The sequence below is a fragment of the Calidris pugnax genome, unplaced genomic scaffold, assembly GCF_001431845.1.
Source record: "Calidris pugnax isolate Ruff unplaced genomic scaffold, ASM143184v1 scaffold41, whole genome shotgun sequence".
NCBI classification, from domain to species: domain Eukaryota; kingdom Metazoa; phylum Chordata; class Aves; order Charadriiformes; family Scolopacidae; genus Calidris; species Calidris pugnax.
In genome coordinates, this window is record NW_015094509.1 from 26,311,575 (window position 1) to 26,331,796 (window position 20,222).

The window sequence follows — 20,222 nt, forward strand, 5'->3', positions numbered from 1 at the left end:
CTACAACTGTTTTCTGTCCCTGAGGTACAACATCATTCACAAAGAGGTAACTCTTCCTACTCCCCGCCAAAAGCAACATGTCATTGTCAAGACAGCCTGGAGGAACAGTCCCTCAGCTGCTCCATCCTCTATTGCAGTCAGGGGCATTTGGGAGAGAGTGCTTACCAGCACAGGTCAAAAGCCATGCCAGGAACCATGCTAGCAACTAGACAGGATGAACCAAGAGAGAGTACGAACAGTGCCCTGGCCCTATTTAGTTCCCTCAGAAATTCCCACCAGATAGAAGGTTCACCAGATCTAATCTGAAACCCACTGAAGGCAATGGAAGAAGTGATCTCCCATTGTAAGGCAGATGAATCACAGAATCATAGAATAGTTTAGGTTGGAAGGGACCTGAAAGATCATCAAGTTCCAACCCCCCTGCCATGGGCAGGGACACCTCCCACCAGACCAGGTTGCTCAAAGCCCCATCCGGCCTGGCCTTGAACCCCTCCAGGGATGGGGCAGCCACAGCTTCTCTGGGCAACCTGTTCCAGTGTCTCACCATCCTCAGAGTAAAGAATTTCATCCCAATATCTAATCTAAATCTCCCCTCTGAAAAATATTCAGAATAAACTGCACAGTCCCCTTGCCCTGAGTAGCTGAGCTCACCTTTTTAAACCCAAGCAGAACAAGAGACCCTATGTAAATCCTAACTAATCCCTGAACTACCTCCATCCCTAAGGTCCAATTTATGTCCTTTCCTGTTTGGGTTTTATATCATTTTCCTCATAAAATCCCCACAGCCACTTAGCAGGAGGCACCAAGACGGACAGCACATACCTGCTCTCTGTGCCTCAGTTCTCTCCCCACCAAACACAAACGTGAGGAGAACCAGGAGATGGGGCACGCAGCATCTTGCCGGTACGGACATATCTCCTTTCTCACATCAGCTTGTCTTTTCGCCGTGGTGAGAAGCTTGCTAGTAATCCAATCCGTAGCCTAAAATAAAGAGCAAGCGTTATTTCAGAGAAACACAAACAGAAGTAACGATGCAAATCATGGGAGCAACGTTTTGGGGAGTTGTCTCTTCTGCCTGTCATTTTGTTTGACTAGACACAAACTGCTCAGACAAAGAGGCAGGAGTTCACCTACTTTTCAAAAGCTATAGCCTTTCACTGGCTCTATTCAGCGTGCAGCAGCCTGAATGGAAAAAGGAGAGAGATGACCAGATTATTATACTTTAATTGAGCCCGCTGCCAACAACACAATCAATGCACTGGAGTGGAAACCATTCCTGACCTGGCCCTCCCACGCATTCATCATTAGGAGATACACACAACGCAGAGCCCAGATACAAACCACTGCAAATCACACACAACCGGTTGTCACTTCACCCGTCGCTCTTTTCAGTTCCGGAGTCTCAGAAATGACAAACGCTAAAAATACGTGGCTCTTTTCATATACTAATTTGTTGCTATCGGTCCTTCTCTATAGGAGTAAACACACCAGCTTCAAAACACATCTTTCAGCTCTTCAGTTTAAAGGAGCGCAAAAGCCCAGGTGGATGATCTTCAATTTAAAGTAATTGGTTTGATTTACCTTGATTCCAGCTGCTGAAGTCAGGCAATATTGTAACAAGCCAAGCAAAGCGTTAAAAGTTTAGCTATATTTTCTATATTTCTTTTTTTTTTTTCTAAAAAAAGTAATTATTTACTTATTGCTGTTGCTTTATTATTTTTTTATTAGATAGACCACAAAATCTTTGCAGTTCTATACACTATGTACACACACACACACAGGGGAAACCAGTTTCCACCCTGTAGCTCTTTACTGCTGAAGAAATCATTCTGGAAAACTTTCTCCTGAATCCGTCTTTTCCTCTTTAACGCACAGATGACTCTGTTCATTTTCTTAGGGAATTTCTGCTTCCTCTGTCTTTTAACATGCACATCAGCTTGTCCCTGTTGATAGCTGAGTGAAAAAGGCATGAAGGGGACACTGTGTGTTGTAGATTATTGCTGCGGGGACGATTATGCATTCTAGGATATTTCCTTTCAAAGCAATCGGGTTCTGTGAGCATCACAGACAGAAAGGAATGGTGGTGTCAGCATTTGTTCAAAACCAGTCTTGATCAGTCAAATGCTGGGCCTATCTCTAGCATGTATCTCAGAAATCAAGTGTATGTCATTTGGGTTTAAGAAATAAAAAAGGGGAAAATCTTATGTAGTTGTTGAGATGTAGTTGTTAACCCTTATTCCCAGGACAAACTATAGGCTCCTGTATTTTCAAAAGCCCATAGCATATGCAGACAAGGAGAAAAGCAATACATCTAAGAAAGCTTCAAATAAAACTTGGAAGTATCTGCCAGCAATGGAACATAAATGGAAAAAAGAAAAAAAGAAAAAAGAAAAAAGAAAAAAACCATGCTTATTCGAGTACCATGCCTAAATCCAAAGGGCACAAGCAGGTGCTGTAGTTTACACCTTAGCCAGACGGTGTCCCTGCGAGACAGTGAGGTGCTCAGATTTAAACGAGCTGGAAAAGGCTGCAGGGTAAAAAGGGCATGAAAATATCACCGTGCCCTACAGTAGTTAGAATTTCCTTTTAAATAAGTACATTACTGAAATACCGATCAGGCAGCCGCCTGCAGAGGGATCAGGGCAAGCACTACTCAAAATAACTATGGGAGCTTTCAGCCCAAGGTTTTTTCCTCCCGTGTATTTTTTAGGAAACGTTGGTTTCTGGCACTGGTGATGGGAGAGCTGGTCAGTGGCGGCAGCAAGAGATGGGAAACCAGATCTGCTGTGGGGCGTTCTGCACCTCCAGTGCTGAGAGCTCAAAACGTCCTCTCTCTGTGTCTGGGCTTGCACGGCTGTGAAGTTTTATAAATACCTTATTAAAAACAGCCCTTGCCAGCTGCTAACCCAACACGAGGCCAGGATAAAAGGAGCAGAGCACCAGCTGGTGTCAGTCACCGACACCGGCTCAACGGGCTGCGGATGCAGCTTGATGGGGAGTGTGATGGACATGGCTCACTTGGTCCACGCGTGTCTTCTGCCCCAGCAGAAGGACTACCTATGTGACCATATCTGAGCTGCGTCTCTAAGGCATCATTCCTCTCCCCTCTTTGCCAAAACACTTCAAGAGCTCGTTGCTGTGTTATGAATGCTGAAAGGTGTCTCAGAACAGTCATCTAGGCTAAAAATAGTGGGAAAAAACCCCAAATCAAATCAGAACATCTGTTTAAAATCTATAATCATAACCTGTGGTAGCTTTAATACGCATTTGTGGTTCAATATTATTCTTGCATTCGGGCCAAAAGACATCATTGTATCCATTTTTATAGCATAAAGAATTGAACCAAGTCTCTTAACTTGCCACTGCTTTATGTCCGGGTATATCAGTGGGAGAAAATTGCCCTGTTCGCATCCACAGGACTCATACCATGGCAAGGAAGTCTTCAGGGGTATTAGAAGAAAGGTTGGAGATAAAACACGTTTAGTGATGGGTTTTCCACACTGGTTTCTTTCCCACCTCAGTCTGTCACCATGAGACTGAGCCCAGTTTGAGATCACAGCACCTGATCAACATTTATTTCCGCTTCCAGGAGAACGAGTCAAAATGGAGCCAAAAGCGGGACAGTTTAGGCTTCAGAGTGATCCAAGAATAAGAAATTCTGTTTAGTTCACCTTCTTTCCAAATGGCCAATGTGGATTTTTTTATTACTATTATTTATAGTTCAGCCTATCATGTGGGAATAATTTTCCTCCAAGTGGCTTAAGTCAACGTATATCCTTTAAAAATATCTCCTTTTTTTTTTTTGTGTCACAAGCATCACTTTGGGATTCCCTTGTGACACATTTAGACATATGAAGGGATATTGCAAAAAGAACTGACAAATCCTGTCATGTCCAAGTTTATTACCAAACTGAGGACTCTGTGTCTGAGGCCTCATTTTTAATAGTTTAATGGGAAAAAAAGGGGTGAACAATTCTGGCTACATGCAAACGTGACGTGGGAATGGCATCCAGACTGAGAAGCATGCTAGTAAATGTTAAAGTAAGCTCTCTACCCTTAAAATATAGGCGTACTACTAAGCTATTCATACCGCCTCACAGCTGAACAAACAATATGCAGAAGATAGACCCAGGCTCTGTAAAACCTTCAGCTTTGGTATGGCTTTTGCAGGGCGATTGGTAGAGAGTTTTAGGTGAGTGACCATCCATGGAAAGGCCTCTCTACTTTTGAACTGTAAGTAAACACTCTTTGGGAAATGTACCACTCATAAAGAGCAGCATTAAACAAAAAAAAAAGAGAGCAGAAGAAGAACTGGGTCTTCTCATCTCAAACGTATTTTTATATTTTGCTCACTATTGGGCTTCCCTTGCACTCCTGCATTCTAAGGGATGCTGCTTTGTCTTCTCAAACTTCATCCCTTGAGGCAGGGAACAGAGATAGGGCTCTGTTTTCCAAGGACTCACATACATATCCAGAGTGGAACCACATAACTGGGCTGCATTTTATCCTGGGGTTCATTCCTGATTGAACCAAAGTAAGAAAATGTCCTGACACCAGTTTATTTAGAAAATTAAACCCCTGTCAATTGCAAATAAGACAATGATGCTTTCTATCCTGCTCTCCCTGTCTTTGTACTGCCAGAGTCTGGTCTTGAAGGGACATATGACGACTGTGGTCTAACCTTGCTTCTCAGATAGTGCTGTTGTATCATTGTAATTCAGGGGACAAGGAGGGAAAACTTGTATGAAAGAGTAGAGGCAAAACTGTTTAGAAATGACATCTTGAAAAAATAAAGGGAAAAGAAGGGGCAGATACAAAGAATGTGACAGAGAAGAAAACTTCACGGCATTTCTAGGACAAATAATTTAAGCACAAGCACTGGATATTCCCTATCTCAGCATCTCCAGAAACTGCTCTTCTGTCCTGGTTGAGGGACGTCACCAACAGCAAAACCCACATGACTTAGCAATGAAAAAAACCAGAACGCTTTCTGTGATTCTCTTTTATCCTTCAGAGGAGAGATTCAGACACAAATATTAATAAAACAAAACAAAACAAAACTGGAGTCAATAGTAAGATAAGCATTTCAGGAGCGTGATTTAATAAAACTGCTTCTACCTCGTGCGAGCAAAAGTTCAAAGACCCTGCAGGGACAGTAAAAAGATCAGTGATTCAAGGCTGAATGTAAAAACCATGTCCAGTTATGGACTGTAGCTCATTAACATATCTGAGCTTTTACTTACATTTTACTGAATTATGCCACTGAACTGTTCATCAACTGTTAAATTCAAGGAGGGCTAATGCTATTATTGTGCTTAATTTCATCCATTCGTCTGCTGCCACTGAACATCACCGTACGCCTTATAAATGTTCTAACTATGCTGGCATTCATAATGCGATTTTAAATGTCTTTGGTATGCTCCTCTGAAGAAGAGGTTAGCCTGGGGTGAAAAAGACAGAGTCCAATTATACAGCTTTTCACACACACACAAAAAAAAAGAAAAACAAAAAAAACCCCAGAACACTAACACATCTGACATCTTAGTGGAGTCATCTTGTTGATCATGCCTCTTCCAACAACAGAACTGAGCAATTTAATTATCTAAATTATTGCTGATATGAGCAGGAAGCCAACCATATAAAAGAGAGATGGGACTTTCTTCCCCCCGATCAGCCCATGCAGTCGTATATCTTTGTTCAATGCTTTTTAAAGAAATGATCCAATGGCATTTCTGGAAGATATGCATCTTCCCGGGCCTGATCTGAAGCCAACTGCAGTTAATGAAAAGAGGGCCATTGATTTCAGTGGGCATTATTTCAAAACCCATGTGAATAATAAGAGCAGAAAATCCTCTGCTAACACCAGAGTTGTTCCTGAGGTACTTTGTTCAACTACAATTGATCCAAAGTCTGCTGAAGTCAAGGAGGAGACTGCCAGCAGCTCTACAGTGTGTTGGATGAGGACATTCGTGCACCCTGCTAGCAAACAGCCCTCCGACATCACCTCTAAGTACCACTGAGGCTGCAGGATCTGGGAAGTTTCCTCTCTTCTTTTGCAACATCGCATCTCAAGAGCGGCTTCTACCCCAATCCCTAAAAACCTGATCAGACACGGAGACATGGTTAACACGAATGCTAGCCAAAGGGATCTGTCAGCTTCCTAGGACATGAAAGAGGGTGGTGGGAAAGATCAGCAGACCATCCAAACCCATCAATTTGTTTGCCTTAGCTGAACTCTATTACTGCTCTGAAGTACTTCAGTGCTGGAAGTACCAGGGCCCATGAATGATTAATATTGCTGCAATTGGAAATAGGTTTGATTGTGCGAGAAATAAAGTCCCTACTGAACAATTAGGAGGGGAAAAATAATAAATAGCTGCTTCCTAAATGATAGGTATCTGTCCAAGAGACTGAACGAGACAGGAATTGAATGGGGAAAAATATCACACAGAGGAGTATAAGCAAGAGTCTTAGAGGGCCATAAAGCATTCTCCAAGGGGGGCTGGATTAAATCAGCATGGGCATTTCCTAATTTCTGTGTGTTCCACTTTGCAACCTTAGAAACGTTCTTTTAACCTCTGTGGAGTCGCACGTGCATGCGCAAGGAAACCTGAGAGAAGGTCAGAATTAGAATTCAGCCATTCCTGACTCCTTAACCTATGCTTGGATCATGCATCCCTCAAATTGACCCCTTTCCAAATGTATATACCACAGACGCCTTAAAACAGGCTCTTACTGGTCATCTGCCAAATTGCTGTAATTCTAAAATGCCCTAAGAGCTAGACGAGGACTTTGCAATGTATTTTTGCCTGCTGCAGCCACACAGTGTCTGCAGGCTAAAATCCTGATGAAATAGCCCCAACTATAACTTCCCAGTGATTTGTCCAGAGGAAGTAATTCCAGATTTAAATTGTACTCTTGCATGTCAAGCTTACAAATCTTTCTACTGCTTGGCTATAAAAACTCAAAACGAACCTCTGATAAAAAGTCTGACAGAATCTCCCAAATCCTCCACTCTGTGGTTAGGGTACTATCAAATACCCACCATCATTCCCAAATTAATGTTGTTACCTCTGCTATAAACAGGCTGCACTCACATGGTGGGACCAGTCATGTGTTGTATCTACATCCCAGCTTCCTGATGGCACAAGACATAGGTGCACTCCATTCTGCAAGTGCCCCAGCTGCTCTGCCCAGAACAGATGCTACGAAGTGATGCTCCACTGGCCAAATGGCTAAAGCAAGTCTTAAGGGCATGTCACAGAGCGCAACTGTCCCTCATTCTCCCAATGTAACTTACCAGGAGCTAGAAACAAGCTACATCCCTTGTTAGTGCAAAAAAAGCACAATCTCAAGCAATGTTTGATAAAGTTACACCCAGCAGTTCTTTAGCTTTGGCATCATCAATGAGTCTATAAGGAAAACCCACACTGCACCATATGAACACGTGTTTACTGAGCAGCCCGGTGGTAACCCTGTCTTGCCACGGCAAATAAGGAGTTTGAATTTCAAAAGAAATCTTACATCTCAAACACTGGCTCTGTATAAAATACTATTCCACAAGCATCTTACTTAACCTGACTGAAATAATTATCAAAGAAAAGACTCGCAGGAAGTGTCTCAGAACATTTGTGGGGCCCAGGGTATTGGGACACCTGATAAGGGGAAGCTTTGCTTATCTGATTTGGGAAAACAATGGCTGGAAAGAAGGGTTTGCCCAAGAACCATGCACTAGCACCTGTAGTGCGCGTACTGATAGCTGCTTTCCCCAGGTTTAATTACTAGTTGGCAAAACCAAGAAAAAAACCTTGAACTTGAAACCGAAGCATTGGTTCAGTACTTCTAGATGCAGTTTTCTTTATAGTAAAGTAACCTTCTGGTGCTGCAGTTTGTCTGAATCAATTTTTTTTCCCCTTAATTTTTACTTACTTTCCTTCGGAAAGCACTAGACTGAACCTCTTTATCATGGACCAGGGAATTAGGAACAGAACAGGAGGCTCATAATCTTATTTGGGAGCGATCCTCTCCTACCCCCAGAATATCCCCAACTATATAATTTGAGTGACATAGATTGCAAATCATTTACACAGCATGTTTGTGCAGCCTCTGCCATGGCTCATCCATTGGGGCATAAACGTATTTGAATTCTGTGGATATTAATACAATGAAATTATTAGATATATAATTATTTATGAACAGTGATGGACTTGCTGGAGGGGAACACACACTCCAAACTACTTGACTCAACAGCAGCTGCACAGCTCACCCATCACAATAATGACTCTATCGCACCCTGGCTAAGTTAGCAAACTTTGTCCATACTCCCTTGCCTACTTCATTTCAACTTAACGCAGCTCTGAAATATCTCTCATGTTATCACTGAAGCAGGGTTTGCAGCATACACATGTCCAAGAACTGGAAAGTCCACCACTTGCATGTAGTACAAGGCCCACTGGCTGTTTAGGGTAAGAGATAACATTATTCACTGGCCTTCATGGGAAGAGGAGCCCAATTCATACATTTAAATTAACAGCCACTGCAGACTAATGAGTGATGTAAGCAAGACAAAGATCAAAATGACGTCCACAGAGGAAGCAAGCAGTTCAAACTATAGAAAAAGTTTGCTTTGGAGTGGAAAATCCTGAAATTTGTCCCCAGTACTACGTGCTTAAACTGTCCTTACTGCTGTCTGTGTGGAGCATGGTGATTTATTACAGGGTCAGAGCACACCAATCCTTTGGCCTAAGCCCTATAACCTGTACGGGGAAAGTCCCACAAATCCCATTTCCTCTCAAGCAGAGGCAGAGCTGTTCCAGCCCACATTAACTATTAGGAAGAAGCCTTTAACATTTAGCCCCTCGAGGCTATTCAATATGAGAGTGCTCTACTCTTACAGGGCCCATTTCCTGCTTTTTATATCCTCATGGAAGTTCTTCCAGCTCTTGGAATGAAACCTAATATTTTCTTTTTTAGTACAGTAGAGGATTATGTCAGTAAAAAGACCCATATGTCATGGCTTTATATAGTCAGCTAGCAGAGCTGGAGCGAGGAATCAGGATGGGGTAACAGCCTAAATCTGTTTGGAAAATAGGCAACATACTTTCTAACAAAAAGGAGCCTGGTAAATACATCTCCCAGAATCATACTGGGGCCAATGCAAGGAAGGATGAATTGCTTTGGATTCCTTGCCCTATGATAATGGCCTGGATAACAATTACCAGAATCCCTACAAGGTCCAGAAATGAGCTCATACCGATTGTCTGTCACTCTTAGGGTTATTAACAGGGCTATGCTAATTTGAAATGTACCATGCACTCGCTCACCACGTCCCCAACACTTCTGCTGAACTGTCCAGAGGACAGAAAATTTCCCAAATGCAGGAACACAAATGCCTCCTACTTGCACTATGTGGGTGAATTTCCAACAAGTTGATGCCCATCCAATGTCATGAAAGTTTGTTCAGAAACAACAGCTACATTTGATTAAGAGACTTAGTGTTGCAAAGCCTTCCCATGGCCTAATTTCCATGGTCTATTATGAAACATAGAACCCTCTGTGAACACACCACACCAGCAAAAATGAAAGGTCTGTGAAGAAAGGCCATGAAAACAAGAGATACCTGTTATTACTTGGAGAGGTGCAGGGTTGCATCCTCAGCCTTACCTCTTTCTGAAGCTTTCCCTCTTTATCCAGCATTTGCAGGAGGAATTGTCCCCTGTACAGTATCCACTGCCTGAGATCCACTCAAGCTGAGCATTTCCATGCTTTCGTCTACTGAGAACAAGCATTGCCACTTCTCTTAAAACAGGACAGAAAGAAAAGGACAGCTGAAAGGGTATAGGCAGTTTACAAGAAACCTTTTCCCACAAGATATTCTAGAAGAAGACAGTTCTTTGCCTCCTTGTTGCAGCAGGGCCCCAGGGTAGAAACCAATTCCTGGTTAGTTGATATTGCAGCATGGCAGCAGTGTTTTGGGAACTGACCTGAAACACAAAGTAGGACTAGAACTCACATAGGATTGCTGTTTTCATTTCTCATAATTGCATAAATCAAATTGTTTAAGGCAGAGGCAAGGCAGGGAAGACCCAACAACAGAACTCTAAGTTCAGACACCTTAACCAGTTTCGGTGTTTGCAGAGTTGGGGGGGATGTATGAAGGATTTGAGACTGAAAATCTTGGAAGAAAGTGGCTTAAGTCTTTTTTTTTTTTTTGGCTCTAACCTCAAATGTTTCTCTCTCCCATGAGAGGAGCTGGGGCTGGAAGAACCACAGAGGTCTGCCTTGCGGATGTCTTCACCATCACATGAACTCTTTTAAAATAAAAGAAAAAAAAGAAGAGAAAGATGAGAAAGGAGTGAAATAAGAAGCACAGCCTTAATGCAGGACCAGCTTTGAATGAAGACAATTTGGGGCAGCATATCCTTGATGTCTCAGCCATCTCTACCCAGAACCATGGCCACCATTAACATTGGATTAGCAGATAAGGGGAACACACAGGAGTCAAGCAGAAGCAGAGTTTATCCAGTGTCAGAGAGATCCTAAGTCTGAGACTGAGATAAAACACGCTTTGCTACTTTCAACTTCTGAATGCAACACACAGGAAATCACTGCCTGTGAATGCTTCTGTGGTCTTGCCATGATCTTGGCAGTGGGAGACCTGCAGCAAAGTTCTGCCTTGGGGCAGAATTACATGGGGAAAAAACCTGTCTGTGCTTAAGGCAAGGGGTAAGACAGTATCAGGTCAATAATCCTGACATTGGATGGAAGGGTTTTGAACCATCTCAACTCACTCCTCATCCCATCCCCTCCACTTTGCTTCCTTCCTTTTAATTCTTCACACAAGTCTCAGAAACAGCAGTGGTCACTCTGTTGCAGGAAAGAAAGCAGAAAGGGAGAGAGCCAAGAAAGAAATAAAGGAGTATAAGGAATCAATCACATGGATGAAACATGGACCAACACCAAACTCAGATCTTCCTAACACTCTTTTTTTTCATATCTCAAATTTTCATAATTAACTGTAGGAAGAAGTATGATACCAAGCTGTCTCAAAAAGACCTGAAACTTAAAAACTTACTTGATTCCCTTTCCTTACCTCTTCATATGTAAAATCCTGAATTTATATCTTAAAAGAAGAGATAGCCATTGGGTAGGCAATAGCAAATATCACAGATTTGATTTGATAGTTAGAGGGAGGATATTTTCAAATGGATAAGGACTCAAACAATTTCAAAGTTCCCATTACTTGCAAAACTTGTAACAGTTCTAGCAGACTGAATTGTTATCTCAGGAACAGAGTTTTCATCTTTAGGTACAAGTCTTTTATGATACTCTATCTGTCTCATGTGCTCTGCTCAGGTAGATGGCCAAGGACATCAGGAAAGAATTGTTTCCATGAAAACAGATACAACTGAAAATAATAGAGCCAAGATCAGACCACAGGATGTGCAGTAGTTACCAGGAAAATAATAGCAAATGCAAAATTGGAAACTTTGGTGGAGGAGAAAGAACATGGAAAAACTGTATGAATGGAAAAGAGACCCCCTTAGACAGCAATTCTAGAACTTAAAACAAATTATATACGTGCCTTTCTGGATTTAAGATACTATTTCACACTATTTCCTAAGACATAGCAGAGCTTTGTCTGGTATTTAGCTCACTGAAGTTTAGATTGTAGGTGTCTAACTTACATTGTACGTGGTTTTATACTTGAGCTCCTCAGGATGTGTCTTCTTTCCAGTTTACGGAGAAAAGAAAAAAAAAAAAAAAGAAAAAAATCCATAGCCAGATTGATTTTATCTCTTTCTAAGTAGACTGAGTAAAATAAATGAACTACTCACAAGTAGTGCTTATTTTCCCCAGACACAATTAAAGGAACCTAGACAAACAGCTAAGATTTTGATATTGATATTTCAACAGATACTGATGTTCAGCAGACATCTATCTGGTCAAGGTGACATAAGAAAATCACCCAAAAGCAGGAACACAAACAGATGGTAACGGTAATAATAAGAAACTTCAGCAAATTCAGAGGCAGAGAGGGGAAAAGAATTGAGCATAAAGTCTTTGTCTAGTGGTGAATGGAAGACGCACATCTAGATTTCTAAACAGATACCCCCTCCTGAATGATGAAATTGTCTTAGAAAAGCAACTTCAGGTAAAAGGACAAAAACGGAATGAGGAGAAGTGATGTTTTTGTGAACTTGTACACTAGTTTACACAAAGAGAGCTTAAGAACATCCTGTACATTATTTAGTTCAGTTTCTAGGTGAATTATAATTTATATGGGAACTAAAACTATGGGGTATTCTTGGAATCCTGGATTACATAGAGGGTTAAATTCCAGTCTGTTTTCTGTATCCATAAACTGCATTGGATGAAGTCAGCCCTGATGTTCAGCTGTCTTGATGCCAGTGCCTAATGCATTGCTCTCTGCAAGGAGGCTCAGGACCCTGGAGGGCTGAAGACAGTCCTCACCAGTAAAATAAAGGTTACAAAGAGGCGATGTGCACTTTGGCCCTTTCTACATCTTTTTTGTCACTAGATTTCCTGCCCCACTGACCAGCAAGCAGGTACTTTACTTTGCTTTCCTTGTGATGCCAAGGAAAATGCCAAAGCACTAATATACCACCATGATGGGCAGAGATGCATGTTAATTTACCCCATATACAGGTAAGTAATATTTCACAAGCAGATTAAAACAAGTACTCTTCAGAGAAAAACTATCTGCTGCCAATTTAAAAAATAAAAAATAAAAAAAAAGAGACAATGGGATTACGTTTGCTTTGCTGTTTTGTCTGTTAGCAAAAGTGGCAGCCTATTCTTTGTCAGATAAAACCAGATATTATAACTTGTTTTCTATGGATACATATAAGGCCTAATTTAACGTATGAAAGTTTTTCGTATTCACATTGATGTATTCAGGGAACAACTTTTATTCATAGGTTATTACAGATGAACAGGACAATTATGTACAGTCTGACCTCCTGGCCAACATAAATCCAAAATTATTCTTAATAACACCAGTATCTCTCCTATATCTTGTACAAAAGTTGCAGTAGTTTTCCAGCTCTAGAGATCCCTCAGTCTTGATTTATGAGACAGAATATTCCCACACCAGAACTAGAAAGTTGTTCAAGTGCTCAGTTATAATTGCCTGATGTACTTGATCTCTAGAACAAATGCATTCATCTTCTGTTTGCAGTGTCATGGTTTAATCTGAAACCTTTCCCTTGCTTCTAGGGCCCAGAATGAGTTGCTAGGCTGGTGGTTAATAATTAAAGGATTTGAATTTTTTTTCCCTACTAAGGCAAACATGAAACCCCACAAAGCTATTAGGTACTACTTAGCCTAAAAAGAACCCCATGCAGACAATAAAAAATTGAATAAAAGACTAGCTCTGTTACATTAGTAATGTTTCACTTGTGCAATAAAGAGGAAAAAAAAAAGAATTCTCAAGATCAACATAGCACCTCACCTTTTTCTACTGTCTCCAGAAACTCTAAACACTGTTGCTGCTTATCAGTGGCATTTAAATGCTTTAGGAGAGAATCCAAACACAAGGTGATGTTGAATCCTCAGAGTAAGAAAAACTATGCGTTTGTGTACAACTAAACAGTAAGTACTTCAAGAAGTTCTCCACAAAACCTTGCTGGTAGCTATAGCAACTGCATTCAGTGTATTTTCACTAGAAAACATTTTTTAAAGCTTCTTAAGAAAGTACCTTTTTCAGCCATTATTTATGTATCTAACTTTCAGGCCTTTCGATGCAACCCTGTTCTCCATTCAGCTTCCACCCTTCCGCTTCCACTTGGCATGCGTGGCATGTGAGTTGCTGGGGTGATTCCCAAATTCGGGGAAGGAATTTTCTCTCCAAAAATTCAGCAGGCTTAAATCTAAACTGCTGAACTGTGGCTTTCATTTCCAGCGAAACGCCACGCCGGCACAAACACTTACATCTCTCAGGCAAATCGGACATCCGAGGAGAATTACACTTTAAGCAATAACTGGTGTAAGTACGAAAACACTACACAAAGGGGATGGGAAAAGAAATAATCTTTAAGAACCCTAAATTGTTAGATCTGGAGAAATATTTGCTGCATCAGAATTCTGGTCTTTCGACATTACTTACTAGCAAGTGCTGTAAAAGAACAAAACTTCAACACTACTTGGGACATGAAAGCTTTGGAGAGCCATTACACAGAGTTTGTCTTACACAAATTATGCCTTTCCATGGCACTGTCTTCTCTAAATGATTGGCATCATACAGCACAATAGCCATGTTTGACATTTATCTGTCGAAAGTGATTTTTCCCCCTTTAAGATAGTTATGTGAGACCAAATGAGAGTGCTGTTGGTCTCCTATGTTCGAATCAACCACCTGAGCAGAAGACTACCATGGGCTTAACTCTTCTCTCTGGTGCTCCCATCCGCATGAACACCAGCTTTGACTCTTGAGTCTGAGAGAGAAGTACAGTAGCACCTCACTTTAGGTCTCTCTCCTTGGAGAAGACAAAATTTTGTTTCCCTCTGAGCTGTATAAAACAAAGATTAAAAGCGTAGTGCAGGTCTTCAATCTTGGAGGCAGACCTTCCCCTTCTGAAGTCTGTGGAAAAAATGTTTGTCAGAGTGAAGTGCAAAGCATCATCTGCTCTCACACCCCCCAAGTCTCTTCGCACTGACAACGGGCTGCTCCTTGCTTTTCCACATCACTACATTGGTTTGATGTATAGATTCATTTATTCACAGGTAGCAGCTTGTCAAACTTGCCCGTGATTCCACAATGAAAAACAAAACCCACCAAAAAAAAATCCATCATAGCGTACTAGTAGATTTCTTCTAAAAGCCTTGCTTTGGGATGTTTTTTGTGTAATTATAAAGCATTCAGTTATATCCACAAAAATGCCACCGAATAGCCAGTGTTTTCCCCAGTTTTGTGTACTTTGTAGGTGCCCCTGTAAGGTTGAAAGCATTAAAAGGCAAAAAACAATGTTAAAAGCTGGAATACAGGTTTCAGCGTTTTGTGGGTTTTTTGTTTTCTTAGGGTTTTGTTTTGGTAGGGGTGTGTGTGTATGGTTGGACTCCTTGATCTCAAAGGTCCCTTCCAACCATGAATATTCTGTGACTCTGTGATTCTGTGACTTTTGATGTCCACCTTAAGCTAGAACAAAGATAGCTGCAATTCAGAGCACCAGAAACACTACTTCTTCTGTCACATGTTGCTGTGATGTTATCACCAATGTTATTCAACATTCCAATATATTAAAGCATTATGATACCTGGAAAATATTCGCAAGTTGTCATCTTGTTCCTAATAACATCCTAGAGGCAAAAAGATTTCTTCCCCACATACCAATGTATAAGAGTGTCAGCTTTATGACTCCTGCCTATGAATTATACACCAGGAGGACTCGGTTTCACTGGCAACAGTTCAAGAAGAGGAAAGACAGGACAATGAAACAGCTTCAAAAGAACATGAGTTATTGGAAAGATCATGCAAGTGCAGGCTAAGTATTCAACCTTAACACATTTCAGTTTCATCAGATTCCAAAGAGCAGGAATCAATTATTTTTTCGTAGCAGCAAAGCTCTGGTATCTCAGAGCCTGGCTCCATCCTGATGTGCAGCTGCAGCTCTAGGTATTTGTGTAAATCAAAAAGAAAAACCAAAACAAAACTAACAACAAAAAAAAACCCTACCCAAGCCTTAGTGGATTTGCACAAGTGCAAAATATGAATAAAGCCCCACAGACCCTGGTGCTGAGGCTGATCCACCTTGCTGCAGAGGGCAAGCTCTTAAAATAAACACGTAAGCAAAGCATTTAAATCCATTCAACAGTTACTCTAAGATGACTCTTCTACTTAATGAGAGACTTCTCTTCAACCACAAGCTATAAATAGGAGCATTGGCTTTGCATAGTGTGAATCTCCCAGAGAAGGGAACATTTCTAGGGGAAATTCAAAGATTTCATCTAGTACTAGATTATATTATCCCGTTTCTCAGCTTAGGAAAAGAATGAGAGGAGGGAAAAGTATTTTTCCCAGCACGTGGCTCTCAGCCATGTGAAGACCTACCTTATTCCTGAGCTTTATCCTGCAGCGGTGGAACTCCCTTCTTGCAGGCTACAGCCCTGCAAGTAAACAGGCAGGGACGGGCAGGATGTGGGCAGAACTTGGGATCTACTCTACCCCTCCCAGGGACCAAAGTAGCCCTCACAGCCACCACAAATGCAGAAGAGAAGGATGGTCACGTAGGGCTGTCCCTGCTGCCGTGCCTTCCACGATTACTCCTTGAGCAACGTCTGCCCTCGTCTCCTGCCTGGCCCAGGGAGACAGACGGGCACTGCTTAGCATCCCTCTATCTGCAGACAATGCTGGTCCCAGTATGGGCACCCATACTCCAGGGAATGCACCAGTATTTGCAGATATGTGCCCATTTCATTCAGGTTGCTGCCTGGCAATCAGAGTTCAGTGGCTTCTAGTCTGTAATTTCAAGCATTTCCTGACGCAATAGCCTAGAAAGGATATTGGCAGAAACGTTGCAGCTCACCTGCTTTTGCTGCAGAGAGCAGTCTGACTGCATTATTTTTTCCTAACTTGTCATATACAAATTTAAAACAATATTTAAGTCATAATTTTAAACATACAGTTTACATTACCCTGACAATTTTTGAAAGCATTTAAAATGCTATGTATTTTTAAAATTATGTATTTTTAGTACTTTAAGCGTTCCTACTGATCTCACCACATCAGTGGAAGCCAATGCAGACAATTATTTTTTCTTAAATACCCCACCCTGAAGTATGTGATTCAGAAACGACTACAGGCTTTGCTGGCTCTGTTGATTTAGTAACACAGCTTGCAAAAAAGATCAATGCTCAGACAATCCCACTGGTATCTTGCCATACCTCTTAGCAGATTAAAGCACTCCATAATTTTTTATTGGAATGACAGAATCTGCCCCTAAATAAAGACACCGTGGTAGAAGCCTCAATAAATTGGGAGTCATTTTCCACTTAAGTCTGTATAACACCAAACACACTGTTGAAACCTTAAATCACAGATAACTATTGGTGGTGACAGAGCCCTTCTTCAACTTCATAGATTTACTCCCAGAAAGCATTAAACCTAAGGGAAGGATTGCATCAATTTTCCCATCTCTGTTTCCCATTCTGTTCAAACGTCGTTTAAACCACATCCCAAAGAATTGATTTTTACTGGCTTAGAAAGCATCAGTGTGAACAAAGTCAGAGGCCTTTCCCTGAACTCAAGGTGATACAGTAAAAGAACCTGGAGAAGGGGATGTCTGTGCCTTAGAGTTATGTATAAAGCAAAACCTAAGTAGTCCCCGAGTTCCCACCCATCCAGAAAATCTACTTATATTCATCATCAACTGTTTAATTAAAAATTTGGGATTCCACAGCCTATGGCACACAAGCAAACACTGAAAGAGAGGTACATACCACTATTTTTATACATGGTCACCAAAGGAAGCAGCTTGCTATTTCAATGCATCTGAGAACTTTCACTTCAGTGGAATCACTGACAGAAGATTTAAGTGTTTATTCTCCTTCAAGTGACTGGCTAATTTTTTTTTATTTTATAAGACATGGCTACCCAACTCCTCCCTTTTGCAAATTTTAGCTTTTAACACCCATTCTTTTCAATTTTTGTGGTACGTATCAAAGTGATTTTATACTCCAGGGGTTGAAATTTATAAGAGTCTTTTGTGACACTTTGACTTCTCCAGAAAAGCCAGAAGCTTGTCTTTTTTGATAAACCATGAGTTGAAATGGACCATCTCCAGTAAAACACAAGATTGCACAACTCCCAGGTCCAAAGGACAGTGCTGTTTCAATGTGCGTCCTGTAAAAGGATAAAACAAGCCCAGTAGTCATCCAGATGCCTAGGAAGAAGACTCTGCTCTGGGCAGCAGAGCAACAGGCAATACATGGAAACAACACCAAAAACATGAAGGGGTAATAACTGACTCTCTTGAAAATCCAATAAGACAACAGGGAGTCGTGATGCCTAGTGTAAAATCTACCAGACCTGGTTGCTCTTCTACAATGTTCTTGGCATTGTCACAGCTCCCAAGCAACATAAGAAATTTCCCAGATGGAGTATTTCAGGAAGAAAGGAGAGTTAGTCAATGAATAAACACCACAGGCAAATGATGGGATAAAAAGGGGTAGGTTGGACAAATGGTACCTATATTAACGCCTCCAAGTTTCTCTGACCTGAGTGAGCATTTCAAAGTCCTAAAATAAAATGGTCCCTCATCTGATCTTTGAGATGCCACCATGCCTCAAGTATTCCCTCTGGATACATCTCCCAGCAAGCCTCTGTTATGAATCAAATTCAAAACAGGTCCTGAAGGGATGAAAAACGGGTTATAAAGACGCTCTTCACCTGTCACCTGGTCTTTAAAATGCCACTTTTTCACACAGGAGGCTTGGATCCGCTTTGCCTAAGGTTACCGTGACGGAGCAGGAATTAAGCTCAGCCCAGCAGTCCAAGTCTTATACCAAAAGGAAAACCCTCCTCTCCCACATTATCTCTGCTGGGACAGGAGCAAAGGGTGCCCTGTTTACCAGGCACGATCCCTGTGCCAAAAGAGTTTACAATCTAATAGGCAGGATTTCACAAATCCTGTGAGTACACAGTCATGAAGGATTCAAAGGGGATTAATGGACTCCTCACCCTTCCAGTTCTTAAGGAGAGTATTTAAGGAGAAAAATTCTCCTATCAGCTTCGCTGCCACCCAATGCAGCATCATGTCACTGAACAGAGAAGGGATTAGTGCTTATCATCTGATCAAGCAAACAAGTTAGCTAAACAAGAAGAGCTGGTAATGAGGCAGAAAAGCTGTATGCACAAGGGCATGGATCCTCCCACCAAGGCATGGATCAAGAGTATTCATAATAATGGAGAGACTTCATAGATAAAGGGCCAATATTTGCAGAAAGCGTAGGACAACAGAAAAATCCATGCTCTGTGGAGCCTTTTAATGACGAATCAGAATTAATAAACTTTATCCCATTTATAACAGGAGTAAGTGAAATGATCATTCACGTAAGTGTCTGTTTCAAAGAAAATTGTCACCATGTTCCAGCAATAATTTTTGCTGGCTGGCTTCAACGCAAGAGAAAGACTGTCTTCATGTCAGTATTGTCTGAGAAATAAATCAACCCAAAGGCTAGCATTCCCCAAAGCCAATGTAATCCCTCCTCCTGCATGGGCCCTTGAGGAGAGAGGGAAGAGCTTTTATAAGATAATGTGCAGTCCAACAGCCTAATACTTCCTATGTCATCTATACATGATGGAGCACTTAGCTGTATGATATCACTGCCCCACCACATATCTCCTGAAAGATCCTAAATCTGATACCTGGGATAAAACTGTCACATCACCCTGCTACAGCTATTTCAGGTCTTCCTGCTCATCTAAACTGATAGTTTTAATCAATACAAGCCCTTCCTGCAGGGCTAATTTATTGAGAAGAAGACGCCACTGCGTGTTGGTCAACAGCCATGGACACCCCCAGGCTGCCTCTGGGGAGTGCAGTCCTGCCAGTTAACACTGCTGAGTGATGCTCTGAGGCCTTATTGAAATTACAGGGATTAATCTGACCAAATACAGAGATTTACAGTGTAGTCGTCTATATCTGAGTAAACCACCTACCAGCCCTTTATAATCCATAGAAAGGAGAAGACACTTCTAGGGAGCATTACATTTCAAACAGGCCAGATGAATCATCCTACGGAAATGAGGAGCAATTGAAGAAAGAGTAAATATTTTTACGTTGTTTATCATACCAGTAGAATCAGGCGTAAGGGTACTTTATGCGTTATCTGTCTTTCTGCGTGCTATTACCAGTCTGAGCTCAGAAAATGCTGAAGGAAAGGTGATCTCACTTTATGTTAGTACACAGCTCGATCAGATAGAGTCCTGGAAAGCAGCATTTCTCCAACTTCCTTGTATCCTCACATCTAAAATTAGCAACTTCATTTTATAACCCACTCACAACTGCCACAGCCTTCCTGGGGTCATGGCCCATCGTCTGAGAACAGCTGCTAAGGGAAGTGAAAAGGATGCTAAGGGAAAAAAATACGACAATAGAGATGCCTACTGAAAAGGAAAAAAAAGTTGAAGATGGTGATAAAAAAGAACAGTGGATTAAAAAGAAGAAGAAGAAAGTACTCAGAAATGCACAAATAACTTGAGG

The 20,222-nt window shown here is 41.4% G+C and overlaps 1 protein-coding gene across 1 annotated transcript in view; it reads right to left on the reverse strand.

The window, feature by feature from the left end:
- Window positions 1-13,845, reverse strand: part of COL22A1 (collagen, type XXII, alpha 1) — a 204,811-nt gene extending 190,966 nt beyond the window's left edge. The window contains exons 1-2 of the mRNA XM_014965264.1: window positions 13,721-13,845; window positions 823-981 (exon numbers count right to left, since the gene is read on the reverse strand). Of these exons, the coding sequence (XP_014820750.1) occupies window positions 823-913 (91 nt within the window). The 5' untranslated portion in view covers window positions 914-981; window positions 13,721-13,845. The remainder of the gene's footprint in view (window positions 1-822; window positions 982-13,720) is intronic.
- Between the last annotated feature and the right edge of the window lie 6,377 nt (window positions 13,846-20,222).